The sequence below is a fragment of the Gopherus evgoodei genome, chromosome 2 (assembly GCF_007399415.2).
Source record: "Gopherus evgoodei ecotype Sinaloan lineage chromosome 2, rGopEvg1_v1.p, whole genome shotgun sequence".
Taxonomy (NCBI): Eukaryota; Metazoa; Chordata; order Testudines; family Testudinidae; genus Gopherus; species Gopherus evgoodei.
Genome location: NC_044323.1, coordinates 104064217 through 104083006, shown reverse-complemented (window position 1 = coordinate 104083006; position 18790 = coordinate 104064217). Strand labels below are relative to the sequence as shown.

Sequence of the window (18790 nt, the reverse complement as noted above, 5' to 3'; positions counted from 1 at the left end):
AGCACAGGGTGCTGGCTACTCACAGCTGATAAGACCTGCCTGGGTAGGGGGACCCAGGTTCAAGGCCAGCAGAGCCCTCAGGAAGAAGCGACCATGGGGGGAGAGCCCAGTAGCCTGGGCCAGAGAGGGTCAGTCCAGGCCACTGTTGGAAGACCTGGACCCACCACCCACCATGGGCGATGCACTCTGGCAGGCGGGGACACAGGCTGAGGGCTGCTCTCGGGCACCCCAGCCTCCCGCCTGCTCTCGGGCACCCGGTGTACTTCTCCGCTGCTGCTGGAGGTGGGCATCCGGCCAGCAGCCGCTGCTCTCTTTGCTCTGCCTTCAGAGTTGGGCAGCTTCAGAACAGCAGCTGCTCCGAGGTGTCTATGGAGGGGCTAAGGCAAATTTTGGGGTGACTATAGCTCTGAGTAGCCTCCCTCAGTGCCACCCCGATGATATTTTTAGCATGCTGACTCAAGCACTGCTAGCACAAGTCTGTCTACTTGGGCTGGGAGGCCTGCTCCAAGCTGCGGTGTAGACATAAGCTAAAGGAAATTGACCACCACTATTGAGCTTCTTTGTAAATATCACAGCTCAGGACTAAGGAATCAGGCACCCCACAGCCTCCCTCAGGGAAGACATACTGAAGATGTGGGAGCTTCTTAGCTTCCTTAGATGCTCCTTCGGAGTTGTAGATGGGAAGCAAGCTACTGCCAAGAAGTCTCTTACTGAAGAGAATTCCATTTGTAAACCCCATATGACCCATGTGAATAGAGCAGCAGGTGTCCAGAACTAACAGAACTGTATACTGGTGGGCAGTTTCATCAGCCAGGGAAGGGAAGTAAATACCATGCCCAAGTCTTTTAAAAGCCCTTGCCCCAGGGTATGATTTATTGTTTGAAACAAAGGACTTAAACAGCACAATAATAAAACAAACACAATTAAGGGATTATCTTCACTGCAAAGTTAAACTTGAGTGTTGGCCCTAATTTGAGTCCCATCCACACACACAAATTCTGAACAGGAGGATTTTTAACCTAAAGCTCAAGTTATGACTGCTCATCAGCAGCTAACATGACCACTCTGCAATGTGGACACAAGCTAACTTCACTTTAGTGCCTCTAGGCCTCCAATCCCTTCCCACAATTCCTATCATCTGCCCAGAAAGGACAGACACATTCTCCCACAATTCCCTGGGAAAGAATTCAGAAAGTGGCTCCGCTTACTGCAGTTCAAAGAACCCTGGGACAAGCCCAGGGCCGGTGCAAGGATATTTTGCGCCCTAGGCGAAAATTCCATCTTGCGCCCCCTCCCCCCAAAAAAAATCACATACATTATACACAATACACAGTCACGAAATTGTGGCCCAGACCTTTTTTTTTTAATCTGCCATGAGGCTGCATCAACTGTAAATGAAAAACAATGAAATTTTATTCCTATCAGTCCTTTTTCTTGTTCACTATTAAAAGTAAAGGATAGAGAATGCATGTCACTTACTATAATTAACTATTTGAATTTCATCAACTGTTTGACTTAAATATTGATTAAGAGATCAAGATGACTTTCAAGCTTAAGCCTGAGTATTCAAGCCTTGTTAGGTTTATGTTGCAACCATTACACTAAACAAAAGCACAGATGTAGGCAGATCTTATCCTACTGGTGTAACAGCAACTGCTCTGGATAGGATCAAAAAGTTGTTCCATATTAGGGGTTGTCAAGTTTCTCAGAGGCATTGTGGTCCAGGTTTGTTTTAAAGAAATAGACCCCTATCCTGCAATCACTTATGCAGGAGGTATCTGTTAAGATGTTTTGCCTTGTTCTACTTTACCTCACTTGAGATAGGTGCAATTCAAGCATCTGAGAAAATAATAGGAGAGCAACCTTCCAAGTTAGTAAGGAAAACATCTGGCTAGTACAACCTAGGATCCCACTATTGTGCTGCTCTGCTAGAAAGAATGATAAAAGATTAAAGTTCACAGAAGGTACAACTCCAAGGTGCTCCGAGCTGTCCAGCTAATCCTTGAATGTTACATTGTAAGAATTCACATGCAAATCCCATTTGCTTGATTGCGAAAGAGGAGGCCATCAATGGGAGAGACCTGGGAGCTCTAGAGATATTAATAGTTCATGTCTGTTCCAGTATTTAGAATCAAATCAGGGCTTTACCTGTCAGCAAACAACCACCACACCTAATTATTTCTCAGCATCGCGCATGTTGTGGCTAGATGGTGATCCTGAGTCACTTGTTACCTTACACAAGAGAAACCTACATTTTAAAGAATTATTTCAAATGGGACAATAAAACAGGAGTAACAAACTTTCTGCTTTTCTGAGGTAATAGCCCCAGAAGTTCTTTATTATTTAACAGAGAGCCTGAGCTGAATGCTGGAACAGGAGGCAATATGATGTTGAAGGGCTTCTGTGAAGGAAGAGGAAGAAGTGGCTCTTGGAGCCTCTGGGCCTGATCTAAAACCCACTGAAATCAGTGGGAATTTTTCCACTGACTTCAAGGTCTGGGGATTGGTCCTGCTTTGAGCAGGGGATTGGACTAGATGACTTCCTGAGGTCCCTTCCAACCCTGATATTCTATGATTCTATGAAGGTGGATCAAGGCCTCTGATAACGAGTAACTTTTGTAAACTTCTCATTTCTGGGCAATGAAAATACTTACTTACTGAAATAAGGACATGATTGCTGGGGATGGAAGAGATGTGGAGATATCAGAGGATGAGAGGCTTACAATCACCTGGAGATCTGGGCTAAGGGTGGTTGGTGGTAAAGTAAGATAGGAAATATGTGTAAACGAGCTCTTAAGCTAAGAAGTGGGGGCTTAGTAGGTTTTAACACATGCAATAGTTTAAAACAACACACAAGGGTGTATGGATTGTTTGTAAGGGGTCTGTTTAGTAATGAAACAGAAAATCACTTCAAGTTTAGAAAATGCGGGAACAGTTTAGATACAAACAGGAAAGGGAATATAAAAACCTGTACAGATTTTGCAGAACATGATGTGAACCTAACAAGTAACTATGTCACCTGATTTTTGTATCCTCCTCTTCCCATTTCCTTATTTTGCTCCCATTGTTTGTCACTATCACTTGGTGTCATTTTTAATTTAGATCACCGGCTCTTTGGGCTAGTGAGTCTCTTTTATTTGTCTGCAGAGATCCTAGAACATTTTTGGACACAGAATACATAAGTAATAATATTCATAACAATAATTGCCAAGTGATATACAAACTTAAATGGGATAGAACCCACGGGGTTCCCCGGGTCAGAGCACCGCCGCGACAGTCGGCGGCCCAGGGGATCCCCTGGCCCAGGGAAACCCTGGGCTGCCAGCTGCCGTGGCGGCGCCCTGACCCGGGGGACCCCCTGGGCTGCCGGCTGCCGCCGGCAGCTCAGACTCCCTCTCTGTCCCAGCAGCAGCCGGCTGGTCAACCATTTAAAAAAAAATTGGGGGGGGCGCTTTTTGGCGCCCCCAAATCTTGGCGCCCTAGGCAACCGCCTAGTTCGCCTAAATGGTTGCACCGGCCCTGGACCAGCCTCTGGAAACACTAGCAGCACACACAAGGGGGTGCAGCATCAGTGTGGACACAACAGCTTGCGTATTATTTTGCAATGTAGCTATTCTCACTTGAGTTAGGCAACTGGAGCATAGGTAACTCCAGTTAACTGCAACAAAGAGAAACTCTGACAAATGCTGACTATACTCCCCAGAGGCACAGCCTCCCTCCACCTGCCATAAAAATAAAAGACACACCCTTCTGCTTAACTTTCTTTTTCTTATATAACCCACCCAGCTACGTGATAGCCTGGGATCTTGTAAACTTTTGAAGGCTGCTGCTTCCCTTTGTCACAAGAACATTCAGACAAGAACTCTTAGGCACATAAAGAGGTCTCCAGGATACTTTCTACTGGAAACTAATGAAAGATTAGAAAAATATGCACTTAGTAGAATGAAATGGAGGAACATATTCAATTTACAACTTTCTTTACCTAAAGATGTGAGCTTAAAAAGTTAATTAGAAAGTATTCTTTAACATTATAATTTGAAAGATCCAGCTAAAAAATATCCTTAAAGGTTATTTATTCTTCAACTACAATACTGCCTGCTATTCTGTTCTGTATTTAGTATTCTGTATAATATCAGGTTGTGACTCAATGTAAGCCCTTTAGGGCTGGGAACCAGTTACTTGGTTGCCATAGCTCACTAATTGAACAAGTCTGTGTTCACCAGTAGTGCAATAAGAATATGTATTTTGGTAGAAATTAAACAGTTAACTGTAATATGCATATTATACTTACAATCTAGGTATTAAAAGGGTGCCACTTTCTTAAAATAAATACTAATTATACAACAGTATTTTGCAGAAAAATATAGCTGATGCATTACCTGGAAAAGGAGCAGAGGCTTTTCTTGTAAGGAAGGCTTTTCTTGGAGGTATTGGGAGAAAATGTAGAGTACTGAAAACAAATATATTTTATTCAGTCATCCAGTGTAAAATAGTGAGGATGTGGATTCAGATTTCCCTGTGTTGTTACAGACTTCCTGTGTGACCTAAGCACTTAGACCCATATCTAAGACCCGAATTGCAAAGGAGTATAAGTTAAAAAAATCAAATCAATAATGTGATTGCTATTGAGAAAATATACAGTATATTTAAAGTAAAAGCAAAGTAAGAACCATTGGGATAGCAAAGACAGAAGTGAAAAATTGTAAAAGATACAAAAATAAACAAGAAAAAGGTTCCCAAGTATTTAAAGAACAAGAGGTCAGTGAGAGAGACTTCAGGCCCCTTGTGACACTATATGGAGAACATGACAGATGCTGCTGAGAAACTAAACGTTTTCTTTATTTCAATAAAGAAAAATGATAAAAATGTGCTAGGAGAGGAGATATATATATTTCCCAGGATCAGGAAGTTTGGGGCCCAATCCCACACTCTTTCACTAAGAAAAACTCTCCTTGACTGTAAGGAATGCAGGACAGGGGTATAAAAATGACCTGTGAGTTTGACAAAACGTAAAAAGTAGATTAGAACAAAGGTTTTCTAAACTGTGATCTAAGATGTTAATTGTAGAAGGTTCTACCATGAGGCACCTCTAGGTGGCACAAAATCTTAAGTGTGAATATGCAGAACCACTTGAATGAACTAATACTTTTTTGATGGATAAGCACAATAAATAATGCCTCTCCCAGACTCTCATAAGTGGTTACTTTGGGTGAGAATAACTTACTAACTTTAACTCTGTGTGTGAATGCTGTATACTACACATACAGAAAAGAAAAGAAATCACATCATGAACTCTTAAAGGCAGCCACTTCTGGGGTTGACTCCTGTTCCACTATAAAACCATTTCACCTTTTAAGACATGAAGGGTCAGATTTTCAAAAGTGTTCACCTTTGACTTCGGTATCTACATGAAGTGGCCAGATGTTCAAAAGTGCTCAACATCAAGGAGCTTCAACAGGAGTTGCTGAGGGCTGAGAAAATTTGAAAATCTGCCCAAAAGTAAATAAGACTCATGTTGTCAAATGAATGTGTAGAGTAGCCTAAGGCTGACCTCACTTTGTGTACTTTGTAAGTGCCCTCAAATGGGCCAACTTGATGAGATAATTGATTAAGCACCAGGCGATTAACCAAAGCAACAAGGGAATTTAGATCATCAGCTGAGGACAGGTAAAAAAAAGACAGGACAAGGTGTGGAGAGAAGTCTAGAAGGAATGTTCAGAAAAGCCCTGGATCTCAAGCTACCTCTACACTACAACAGTTAGGCCAGGTCTACACTACCACTTACTTCAGTATAACTTACGTTGCTCAGGGATGTGAATAAATGATAGCTCTTCCCTCTGTTTAATTACTCTACCTCCCACAAGATGCTCTCACACCAACATAGCAGTGTCCACTAGGTTGGTATAATTTACGTTGCTCAGGGATGTGAAGGACAAGCATTTAGGCCTGGTCTACACTGCCGGGGGAGGGACTGATCTAAGATACGCAACTTCAGCTACAAGAATACCGTAGCTGAAGTCAACGTATCTTAGACTGAATTAAAATTACTTACTTTGCGTCCTCGTGGTGTGCTGTGGCTCCCCCATTGACTTTCCTTCCACCTCTCGCCGAGCTGGAGTTCCGATTGGGGATCGATTTATTGTGTCTACACTACACATGATAAATCGATCCCTGATAGATCAATTGCTACCCACCGATCCAGTGGGTAGTGTAGATGTACCCTTAGGTAGCAAATTGTAGATAAAGCATTTGAACCTATGCAGGAGTGTGTAAGGACTGTTTGCAGCAAGAAATCCAGAGTGAGGGAACCCTGCTTATGACAAGTGAATGTAAGTAAAATAATTACAAAAAATTCAATTAGTCCAAAATCCTCTGACTTGTTTCATTATCATATTTTGATTAGATCTCCATGGGACAGTCTGAAATGAATGTTTCTGCTCTAGCCCTTCATTGTACAAGGTTTACAAGAAGGATAACTTCAGTACATGAATCTCAAAGTGTTTTACAAAGTGAAAATTCTCAAAATTACTGTGTGATACTGTACTAAAGGCAGTTAATATTGTAACCCCAGTGCTATTCAGACTGTGGTCCATCGCTTGCTGGCTGGTTGCATGGCGTAAAATCTTCTCGTTTCCTCTTGCTAAATCACTTTAAAGAAGCTAAATGTATATTCAAATATATGGAAAAATAACCTTAGACAGTAAGGGATGCTACAGGGATGTTAAGCAATTGTCTTATACCCTCCTATTTACATTCTCTCTATTCAAATGTACTCTACACACTGAAAAAAATGACAGGTTTCAGAGTGGTAACCATATTAGTCTGTATCAGCAAAAACAATGAGGAGTCTTTGTGGCACCTTAGAGACTCACAAATTTATTTGGGCATAAACTTTCATGGCCCACAAAAGCTCATGTCCAAATAAATTCATGTCTAAAATGCCACAAGGATGCCACATTGTGTGTGGGGGGGTGGTTGAATTTGAGAGCCCCTGATGTACCTGCTTTTAATTGAGTTAAAAAGGGCAGAGTGAGGTCGGAGTGATTCAGTGGCCAAGTCAGGAACACATGGTGAAGCCTGACTTCCATTCCCCTGCTACAATCATTAAACAAAATTGTTAAGTAAGAACTCTACCAGAGGGGTAAATGGCAAAGAAGAGGACTTATGTACCCAAACCTAGTTTTAAATTAATTTGGGAAATTTTGGATAGAGCTGTGTGAGGAGAGAGGAGGAAATATTACAAGTATGAAACAAAGAGCAATACAGAAAAGGAAGATCTAACCAGACTCCTTTGCTTTGCTTATAATTCCCCTGTCCAAGCTAACAGTATTACATAGATTACCATACTCTGTAGCAGTTCCTTTAAATGATAGATTTTTTTTGGCAGTCTGTATCAGAGACTACAAACAAATAATTTGATTAATTTCAAAACATTTTTCTAAGAAAATATTCAAATAAGTTGTTTCTCACTCATTTACTGAATTCCACTATATATGTTCTTGGAGGGAACTCCTTAAAAGGAAATTTGACAGGGCACTAAGAGCCTGTTTAACAGACTGAAAGAAGTTCAATATCTATCTTAAGTATTTAGGTCACAAATCACCATAGGCGTACAAAACCCCCACAACAACATCAGTAAGCAAAAATGTAAATGATTTAAAGGTGGACTTTGCTCATAGCCATCATATAGCTGAATTGCTTAAATCTGAAGAATTATTCCCACTTCCTCTCTTTTCTGATTTTCGTTCTCTCTTCCTCTTGTTTTCTTTCACTAAAGCCCATGACAGTGAGCACTGAAGAACATTCCACTTAACACAGGAGAGCTTTCTTTTAGAGGGAAAAAGAGGAGATTAAATGACAATATGACTTCTTACAATTTAAGTAATATAGGTATTCCTGAGGCTTTTATGAATGACATTGATCTTATGGTCATAGGTCATCATTGTTAGAAATGTACAACTAGAACTGTCCATTGTACTGTAAGGTAGTCATTCTTTTCAGACACTAACAATAGATGTAAGCCTGTCAGCAGGCATACAGTTTACAATGCTGTATCAGCTGACAAATGCTGTATTCCCAGGGTGTGGCTTGGAGAAATTTATGAGTGTATCGTTCTACAAGATTTTCATGAAGCTACATAGAGTATTTATTCTCCTGAACACTTTGTGGAGCTACAGGTAGGTACTACAACAAGTATGGCATTTTGTAACTGACCATACCATCTGTCCATTATAAAGCAGGAGTTCTTATACAAAATATATACCTTATTATAGTACCTTTTTGAAATCCTGATACAGAACTGTTCACAATCTGCCTGCTATATGTAAACACACACAAATCCTCTTTCTCTCAAAGACATGTATCATTATGGAGAGGCAGCAGCTCTGCATGGTTCAGGTTGTAACAAGCTTTCATTATAAAGTCTTATTTTAGCATGCCTATAATTTTGGGGATGTGTTTGGGCAAATTTCCACATTTACTCTGGAGGCAAAAGACTTCTGCAAGCAGGAAGAAAATTTGTCGAACTATTTTTGATTCATAGGTCGCAAAGAAATTGCCCTGAATTTGAAATGCTGACTTTCAGCTGACATTCTTTGTCTTCCTCTTTCTGAGAAATAGCTTGTTACTACCTTTTCAACCTTTCCAAATAGTTAAATCTCCTGGGAAAATTCATGCAGTTCTTTATACTTAATAAGAATGTGTTTGCTTATTATGTGGACATTATAAGATTTATTTAAGGACTTGAGTTTTGTAAATTATGTGATAAATACAATGTTTACCATTTATTTAGAAACCTGAACTGGTGTTTGAAATGGTAAGTGAAGTCTTGATCTCACTGAAGTGAATGGCAAAACTCCAACTATCTTCAATAGGGTCAGGATTTCACCCTATGTTTTTTGGCTTTGAATTGGTAATAGGCCCACTTTTATAATAGTGTCTAACCAATTTTCATACCAAACTAATTAAAAAGTATTGCTAAATCAGTGCAAACTAATTCAGAAAACACTGCATTCAGACAGATGCTTTTTTTGGTAATATGACTTAAAACCTTTAATTTTGGATTAACAGATGTACAATGAATGGTGAGTATATTCTGAAAAGGAAATAACCAAATTAACATTTCAGTTGTAATAATACTTTGTTTTTTTTCTTTTCCCCACAGTATGAAAGGAAATTTCTTGATGAACCAAATCCAAAATTATGTCCATTTTTCTAGTGGAATCTACTCAAACAGATTCAATGTTTGTACGGTTTATGAGATTCAAGGGACAAACCGTAATTCAAACAGACAAAAGTAAATGTGAAAATGCAGTACTGAAAATTGTTAATACATCCCAGCTTTCAGAGTAACATCTTTACCATTAATATGCATTGTTATTTCAAAAATATAACTGTTTTTTGCTTAATATGAACCAACAACACAGAACTCTAGCATTAAATAGAATTTTGTTGACCCAGTCAAAATTACAAGACATACAAAATTATTAAGACTTTAAAGGCTTTAAGTGCAGACAGCAAGTATTGCTCAGATCAGTCTCATTGTTTTTGCTACTGAACCATTTCCAGTGATGCAAAACATGCAAAACTATGACACATGATGCTACAGAATCTGCTGAGTTGCTCCTGTCCCTGCAGCAGTGCCACTGATCAACCAATTCCTATGTAGCAGGTGCAGTGCTGCAGTGTTGTAAGAAAGCTGTAAACCTTGTCTAAGAGTTTTTGTACCAGTATAACTTTTCAGTTGGGAGTGTGAGATTTTATCTAAGTAGTTATACTAATACAATCTTTAGTGTAGACATGTTTACATCCGTATACTTCCCCTTCCTTTAACGGCATAACTGTGTCCACAGTACGGGGGATTGTACTACTTTAATTATATTGGTACAGTATTTGTATGTGGATGAAACCTTAATGAAAAAGCAAATTGATGGGAATAGTATAGATAGTCTGATGGAACCAGTGATAATAAAAGTTTCAATTTTGTATGCTGACATAACATTAAAACCAGACCTAGATGTATACTGCAGTAGCTATTGCCTAAACTGTAAAACTTGCTGGAGTGAAGCACTGAACCAGTTTCATCTCTGGTGTAAAGCTACTGAAGTAAAGAAGTTGCACCAGGGATGAATTTAACTACAATGGTTAGATACGTGTAATTAACAAATATCAACCTATAAACATAGGAGCCTGTTTCATAAGCTATATCATGCTTTACTGTTCTTGATGCTCTTTTTAAAATATTAATATCTTTATTACATCTCTGAAGCTGCAGCTTTTACTTGTCTGTTGGAGTCAATTCGGGCTGGGATGTCTCTGAACCTGCAATACAAAAAATGAGAGACTAGATGACAACTTCTGACAATAAAACAATATGGCCAAATGCTAACCTTTCACTTGTCAAAAATACCTACAAAGTCTAATACTTCTATATTTGTAAGTGACCGAGAGGAAAGACAATGCTACATGCGAAGTTTGCAATGCATTGCTGCTCTCTGACCAAGCATCAATGCCCTGTAATGCGTCCTTATCCACTGCTCACTTGTATGCATCCTGCGTGGTGGACAAGTGGCAAAACAGCATCAGATATAGCAATGCTCCACACATGAAGCCAGCTGCAGAAGACGACTAACTAAGACCCTGATTCTGCCAGTTCGATGTGGACAGATCCTAGTGCCTACGTGGAAGTCAATGGCCAGTGGAGATATCTAGCTGTAGATCTGCTATTCCAGCTGTATGATGCCCCTAAACTACCTCTTCCCATGAAAGTATGAAGGGACCCCAAGCAGAGATGAATTCCATTTCTTGTGGGAATGCGTACTCCGTGTGAGGGGCCCCCATATTCTGATATTCAACTGTGCAGTGGAATCACAGTAGCTGTGCTCTATCCACACCCATTAAGGAAAGGGCAAAATTTATAACTCGATTTAAATGTAAATTTATAATCCTAGACAGTGAAAGTCACTTTAATTGCAGAAGAGCTCTACACTTGTAACCCTCCAGCCCCATTTCTATATACAAAGCTTACTCATACTACTACAGTTGGCAACTGTAACAAGAGGAGAAAGGGAACAAGATAAAAAAAAAGACAAAAAAAATTTGGCATGGGGGAGGTAAGGATAGATAGAAAAGAGTAGCAAATGGGGGGAAAGTAAGTGCTAAAGACAAAAGTAGAAATAATCGTCCTAATGTCTGTATCCCATACAATTTTCCAACTGATTATTATGTGGAATACCAAATTGAGAAGTAAGCCAGCAATATATGGACTTTAATAGCTTAATACCATGCAATAAAACAGTTTATCCTCCCTTTCTAACTAATCTTAGATTATATGGAATAGGTTATGTTTAATGTGGGAGATTTACACTATCACAATCTAGGGAAATTTCAACACCTATGCCCTTTTAGATATTTCTTTGCATAGTTGTTACTCAATTTAAAGTCACAAATTAAAAACACTTCATTCTCACTGTCACTGCACATAACTCAAAACAAGACCCTTAACAAGCTGACATAATACCAATTGGCTAACTACATCACTGACAACTTACCATCTCTCTCACACACTGTGGAACTCCAAAATCTAGATACTTTCTGGCAATTTACATAACACCAGTCAATGTGCTAAGTGTTTATATGGACCTGTCAGTTTATGAAGTCAGTACTTTGGGACTGTAACAATTTAAGGATGGTGCTGTAGCCATTAACCTAACTGGCATCCAGTAAATGTGCACAGCAATTATAGTAGTAGTATCCTACGTTCTAAATTATGACATTGCCTTGCTGTGAAGTGGGAAGAAATGTACTGCTTCAGCACCACTGAATGGCAGCACTAAGCCTTTGTAAAAGTGTGGGAGGTGGAGGGGAATAGAAGAAGGTACAGCAAACAGTCCTCCCAGCATGAAGGGGGCAAGACCAAAATTGCCCAAAGATACAACTCATGTGGGGTCAGTCAGACCTGGCTGCCAGTACTATCTAGCCCCTCTCCTTTGCATACTGGAAGAGACACTATACAGGTGTGGGAGGAATCTACTGGGAGAAAAAACAAGCATGATCTCACCTTAACTACCTAATTACAGCTAGAAAAGGCATCTCAAGTCATTAGAAATCTGTCACACAAATACATACACACACACAGTAGAAGTTATTTACTTTTCACTACTCTTAATACTATGTCTGTCACTTCATTTTCTTTTATGGTTGATGTTTAAATTTTATTTGAAGTCCCACTATATAAATTAATTTAAAAAATAAAAAATAAAAGGAAAAGTGAGAGAATCAAACCACTAGCCATTATCCTGAAATTCCTGCATTGTTGTGGCAACATCTATTCACACATACCTTGAGTCAGAAGTTGACGGGTTAAGCTACCCTACCTAACCTGCCCCAAGTTTCAGATACACTACAATAAACCAAAAATCAAAAATTAAAAACATGCATGCTCTGAGACTCAGTGTATGCACCTTTTCTTCATTTCCTGAGATGCTCCTTTCTAGGCTTGCACACAAACCTGCTTCCACTGAAAAAATTAAGTTGGAAATTTAATAATGCAGTAATCTTAAATTTCCACATACAAAGACCGCAATAGTTGAAAAATTCAGGAAGAAAAGGTGTTACGTGTTAAATAAAATCTAAAACCAAGGGTAATAAAAACATTAAATGTTTGTGTTAGGGAAAAGTTTTTAGGTTGTTTGGTTGATTAATGAAGTCTTTAATTCTCTTAAGACAGCAATGCGTTCTGTGTGGATAGGGACTGGGGTGGCATACATGTTGAGTTTGAAGAGTGACTTCTTAGGCAGGGCACTTATTTCAGGTCCAGATTGAGATCTGGGCTCATCCTTTATTTTTGCAACAGTTTTTCTTTTGAATGACAACGTATATTTTTTAGCTTTCTGCTTCTTTCCTATTTTCTTCTGGTACTCACTTGGAGGAAGAGTCTCTGCAAGAAATAATGCAGAAAGAACACTTTACTAAAGATACCATAATAAAATTAACAGAGTGTATAAAAAACTGAGTAAGCAAATTTTAAAATTCTTAAACCAACCTAAATCAATTTTCAAACTCTAATCCTATTTATAGTTACCAATTTGCACCACTGTTAAGATCAATATTTATATTATTTTGAATGAAATTTTCTGAGCGAGTACATTTTACAGTCACAGTTTAATATACACATAGCTCCCTAAAGTATGTTTGTATGCATACACTAACATTGCATGCATACAAGCATACTATAGAGAACCATGTCTTTATTCAAAATCAAGAACATATTGCACACATTTTTACATTTGGCTTTTGGAATTTCCCTGTTCACAAGCATTTTAAAAGGCATATGTTACCTAAAAAACACAAATGTTTCTAAATTAAAGATAACAATATAAAAAGTTAGAGGGACAAATGAGGACGCCTTTGAAATAAATGCATTTAAGTATTCAAATTTACTTTAAGAAATAGCAATTGCACAGGGGGAGGTGGTTACATAAAATGGAAATGAACTCTCAAAGTCTGGGGCTCCAGAACTATATTTTTGTATTTAGTATCAATTAATAATGGTTGTGTGTCAGTGAATAGATAGATTTAAGATTACCATGTAATTATTAATAAAAGATTTATTGAAGTCAATTGTTGCATGTAGATGTTGTTCACTTTATAACACTAAAATACACACATAATAATGCTATATATTTGTAGTTGTATGGAACAGTGCATGACAAAGTGAGATTCTAAAGCATGAGTTCTGCATAGCTGTGTTCTTCTTTTGCTGATGTTGGATTTTTTCGCACTAACAGCATTTCTTCAAAACCTCCATACTCAAAAGCAGACAGGAATTAGTTTTTGCATAATGACACTGATTGATCTACCCCGTCATACCGTTGGTTTTTGCTGTGTTTGGGATGGAGATTTCAGAAAAGGACTAAGAACCAAGTTCTATGCACCTAAGCCAGGATCCAGAAGAGTATTTAAACATTTGTTTAACTTTAAGCAGGTGAGTAGTTCTATCTCTTCAATCTCTTAGGTAAACAAAGCAAGCAGAATTTAGCCACAAGACAAAACCAAAGCATACTTTCACAACTTAAAAGATATATAAAGTCACTGACAACTTCGCCTCTACAATTAAAGTCACATGTATTTTTTTAAATTGGGCCCATATTAGCATAGTTAGAACAAAATAAAAAGTAAATGTAATTATATTCAAAAGTAAGATGTGTGAGTTGATAGAGATAATCTTGGTTACTAACTTTAGAAAAAATAATCACAATACACCTCACCTTCAGGCTGCTCATTATTTTTTGAGGTTTGCTGAATCTTTTTCTCCCAGTCATTACGCTGCTGAATCCAATCATTCCTGTAACCATTGCTAATCAGTTTGCTGAAGTTTACTGGTTCATTGTTTTTCTGACCAGGCCTATACAATAAATAAATAAATAAATAAAAATAAAATAGATATCAGACAAGAGTTCAGAAATAAAACATAAGAAAATTGGCAGCAACCATTTTATTTTACAGAAGGGAGAGTAGCATCTTATACCAAGTTCTTTTATACGCAAGTAAATAACAAAAACAGAAATGTCATTTATATTATTTATTTTCTCATGGTTTAATTAGCATAATATGAATTTAACATGCTTCTTATAAAATAATGTCATGAGGTTTGCATAATCAATCATAAATAACCATAGTTTTTTTATCATAATTAACAGGCAAAATTTTGTAGTCCTCATTCAACAAAACTCAATTAATGGGAGATTTGTGTGATTGAGGGCTGCAAGATTTGGCCTTATAGCAGAATGGTAAAGTGAGATGAAAAGGGTAATTCATGTCAGAAATGGAGAAGTAAAGCAAATAAATGTCAAAAAGTTCAACAACTAGATTCCTAAGGAATGTTAAGTCGAAGGGTATAGCTACACGTTTTGGTGTGAGCCTCCCAGCCTGTGTTGACAGGCTTGGGCTACCAAGGCTCATACTAGCACTCTAAAAATTGCTGTACAGACAGCACTTTCAATTAGCGGTTTAAGATCTGAAGCCTACGGAGAGGGGTGGGCTTCAGAGCATAGGCTTCAGTCTGAGCTGCAACTTCAAAGCGCTGTCTAGACAATTGCTTTTAGAGGGCTATCCTGAGTTCCATTGCCATGTCTGCCAACCCAGAAAGGCAACTCACTTTCAAATGCTGTGTAGAAATACCCAAAGTTACATAAATGTGGCATTTTCTATTCCCATTTTTGCTGTTATATATACACATAAAGTTTTTGTTCAAATTATTAACCATAGATTATAAAACATACTGGGACTATACATTTATTCCTTTGTATTTTATAATAATTACAATAAGTATTTGTTTAACAACTTGAAATCATATAATTATACGCATAGCTAATTGATGTAATCGCATGTTCCTATCAGTTACCCTGGTTCTCCCTCCTATAGTTTGTTACACCACTTGTGTCTTGTCTTAAATTAGATGGTAAACTCTTCAAGCCATGATGGTAACTTATTGTGTCTATACAGAACTCAGACCAAACAACAGCCTCATTCTTAACTGGATTCTTTGTGCACTACTTTAATACAAATAGTGATAATGGACATTATGGTCCATTCACTGCATTGCACTGAGAACCAAAAAACAAACACTATTTTTAAAAAAAGTCTTCTGTTTTGAAAAACAACAACAAGAAAGTACTGGATGTGCACAATAAACATCATTGTAGGAACCAAAAAGTTTTGAATGTACTGACTTGTGTGTGCCTACTTTTTCAATTTTGTAGTTACATTTAATGGTATATCCTAAAAATTAAATAACATGACTTAAGTTACTTATAAAACCATTTTAATATTTCAGATAGTACATGTGGTAGCCCGAGAGTCAAGGTAGCTCAGGCCCATTATAGATATAAGCCCTGATCCTACAAACATTTATATAAATGAGTAAAGTTAAAATGTTTTCAGAATCAAGGCCTTAGTTAATACAATGTGTGTGCTACTTACATAGGTGGAAAATAAAGCCTATTTCCCCCGTGGAATTCCTTATTTGCAGAAGAGGGTGGTATTCTGTTCGGGTATTTGGGGTTTATAGCAGGAAGCTTTACCTGTGTTAAAGAAAACCTAATTTAACAACAACGTTATGATTAAGGAAATATACATGATCAGGGGCATCAGAAAAAGGGATTACTTTGGTAGCTCTAACTATCTTCAGTATTTGCACAATTCAAGGTACCATATTTCTAGCAGTAAGTTTAGGAAAGTAAATGACAAAACTGAAGAAAATGAGATAACCCTATTTATTTATCACTAGTTATATTAGTAGGCTTTTAAGTGACACCACTAATAAATCTGCTGAGCCATAAGCATTTCTCTCTGACAAGAGAGAGTTGTAGTACATTTCTAACTAAAACTAAGCCGCCAAATTAAAATTTAACAGTCAAAGCTTCTCATCATGGCTCAGTCCACTGCATGGAAGAAATGAAAAAACTCTGAAGTTAAATCCTGGTCCAACTGAAGTCAATAGCAAAGCTCCCTTTGACTTCAGTGGGGTCAGGTTTCATCCCTGGTTTAAGAACCACAGTCCATTTGGTTAAGAAACATAGGGTCTCCCAGAAAATAATAAAGCCATTGTACTATAGTAATCTGAGGTGGGAAATTCCAAACAACATAGATACACAGAAGGTGGCTTCAAAACTGAGCTTTTGCCCTCTTCTTAATTACGTATAAGGAAGGCCTGAAAGGTGGTGGTTTTTAAATTCTGCTTGTTTATTTACACTGCAAATTCAGGTTCAGTCTAGTATGGAATATTATTTGATACTTGGAGACCTAGTGAATTGGTCACATCAAAAGAGCCAAGAGAGTAAACAAAGAGTAACTAAAGAGACACAGGAATCTTAATGGGACTGTTTAAAACTGTTTGTAAATGTTAACTTCTTTATCTAAATCGTTAATTAGTAAGTGAAATTAAAGGAAGTCTTAGTTAAAGGTTCAATACCCTTGCCTTTTCAATTAAGGTGTTGAAGTCAAAATAAATATCCCCCAACCTCGCAGAGGTCCTTCAGCAATAATAAAGATCAAACCTGACTTTCCCAATATTTCTAAGGTTAAAAAACACAGAAATGATGTTTTAAACATTCTTTTAAGCTTCCTTTATACATCATAAGTAAGCTAAAAATGGCACAAGCCCAATTTTTAAAGGTCATCTAAGAATTTTTAAGATCTTCTTTGTGTATTCTTTAGATTATTAGAACCAAAATTATATTTGAACAAATTTTTATCTACTAAAATATCTTATGTAGCTGGTTGAAAGTCAGAGTTACCAGGACATTCCAATACACCAGAAGATATAGATATAATCACTGCTGTCATATTATTACAAAGCTTCAAGACTGGATGATCAGAAGTGAAGTATATTGCTATATAAATTAGCTGTGTACTACTGGGCATAGAGCCATTCTGTATTAAGTTGGATCTGATCAATACAAGAAGATTATATATAATTGTTAAAGTACAAAATAATAAATATCAGAAATTGCAACTAGGTTGCAAGCCTGACAATACAATTTATTTTTGTATAGTAACATTCATATGAAAATATAATTGAAACACTTCCAAAACAAATGCAGCTTATTCTTCTAAATAAATTATGGAGGTTGCAGGTAGCCTATGCAGATGTGATATGATATGAGTGAAGAGGAATGTAATAAAAATGTGAAATGATTGTGCATGTACTAATTAGGAGGCCAGTGAAAGACAAGATACAGTGAGAGGTAGTGAGGAGAGGAGGAAGAGGAGAAATTAATATTTGATGAGTGTGAAGAACTGGATCATTTCCCTGCACCTCTATTTTATGGAGGACATATGAAGTCTAGGATGGAGCTTTTGTACTGATTCTGAAATGGAAAGACCATGTGTGAAATCCTGGCCCCTAGTAAATGGCAAAACTTTCAATGACTTCAGTGGGACCAAGATTTCACCTAAAGTGATGCATTCCAGCATCTGGTAATGAGTAAGATGATGGGGTTATTTCATTGTGGACAAAATGATCGTTGAAGAGTTGGGGCTTAAAAAGATGAAGAGATGGGAGATACTGTTGTCAAAATGAAAGGAGTTTACATGAATACTAGTTTTATGTCATTGTGTCTTTTACTCAGACCTGGAAGTTGTAAATTCTAGTTGTTTAGAATCATTCTTCTACACTATTAAGTACTGAAAAATTGAGGCTCAGTTTTTCTAAGTAATTTGTTTGTGCTTTATATTTCAAATATTCTTAGGTGCAATGAATCTGTCTTATTGTTGCCTTTCTCTATCTTCATTATCAGCATTGAGAGTTTATTTTTATCTTTATCAATTTACATTTTCACAGTTGTGGGAAATTATGCAGAGTCACACAATGAGGGGGTCAGACAATAAATTGTTTAATGACAGTAGACACTGAGACTCAAAAAGTTAAAGCTTTGTAACAGTTAAAATACAAACTGTCAACATCACAGCTCAAAATATACAAAATAAATAGCCTTAAAATCAAACACTAATGAGATCTCAGGCAGCATTTTTCTAAGACCTGGTCTACACTGGGAGGGGTGGAGGGGAGGGGAATCAATCTAAGTTATGCAACTTCAACTTGGTGAATAATGTAGCTGAAGTCGACATACAGAGATCTACTTACCGTGTGCCTTCACTGTGGTAAGTCAGCAGCTGATGCTCTCCCGTCGACTCCGCCTGTGCTTCTCGCTCTGGTGGAGTACCGGAGTCGACGGAAGAGCGCTTGGCGGTCGATTTATCGCATCTAGACTAGACGCAATAAATCAACC

At 37.7% G+C, this 18790-nt stretch overlaps 2 protein-coding genes across 5 annotated transcripts in view; one reads left to right on the top strand and one right to left on the bottom strand.

Moving 5' to 3' along the window:
- SUN3 (Sad1 and UNC84 domain containing 3) overlaps window positions 1–18790 on the top strand; it is a 60732-nt gene that overhangs the window by 5789 nt on the left and 36153 nt on the right. The gene's annotated exons all lie outside the window — the stretch shown is intronic.
- Window positions 6910–18790, bottom strand: part of C2H7orf57 (chromosome 2 C7orf57 homolog) — a 28651-nt gene continuing 16770 nt past the window's right edge. The window contains exons 7-10 of one of the 3 annotated variants that reach the window (XM_030551458.1): window positions 15981–16081; window positions 14267–14403; window positions 12765–12936; window positions 6910–10319 (exon numbers count right to left, since the gene is read on the bottom strand). In XM_030551458.1, coding sequence (XP_030407318.1) covers window positions 10253–10319; window positions 12765–12936; window positions 14267–14403; window positions 15981–16081 — 477 coding nt within the window. In that variant the 3' untranslated portion in view covers window positions 6910–10252. The remainder of the gene's footprint in view (window positions 10320–12764; window positions 12937–14266; window positions 14404–15980; window positions 16082–18790) is intronic. The other 2 variants (XM_030551459.1, XM_030551460.1) reach the window with 2 other exon arrangements.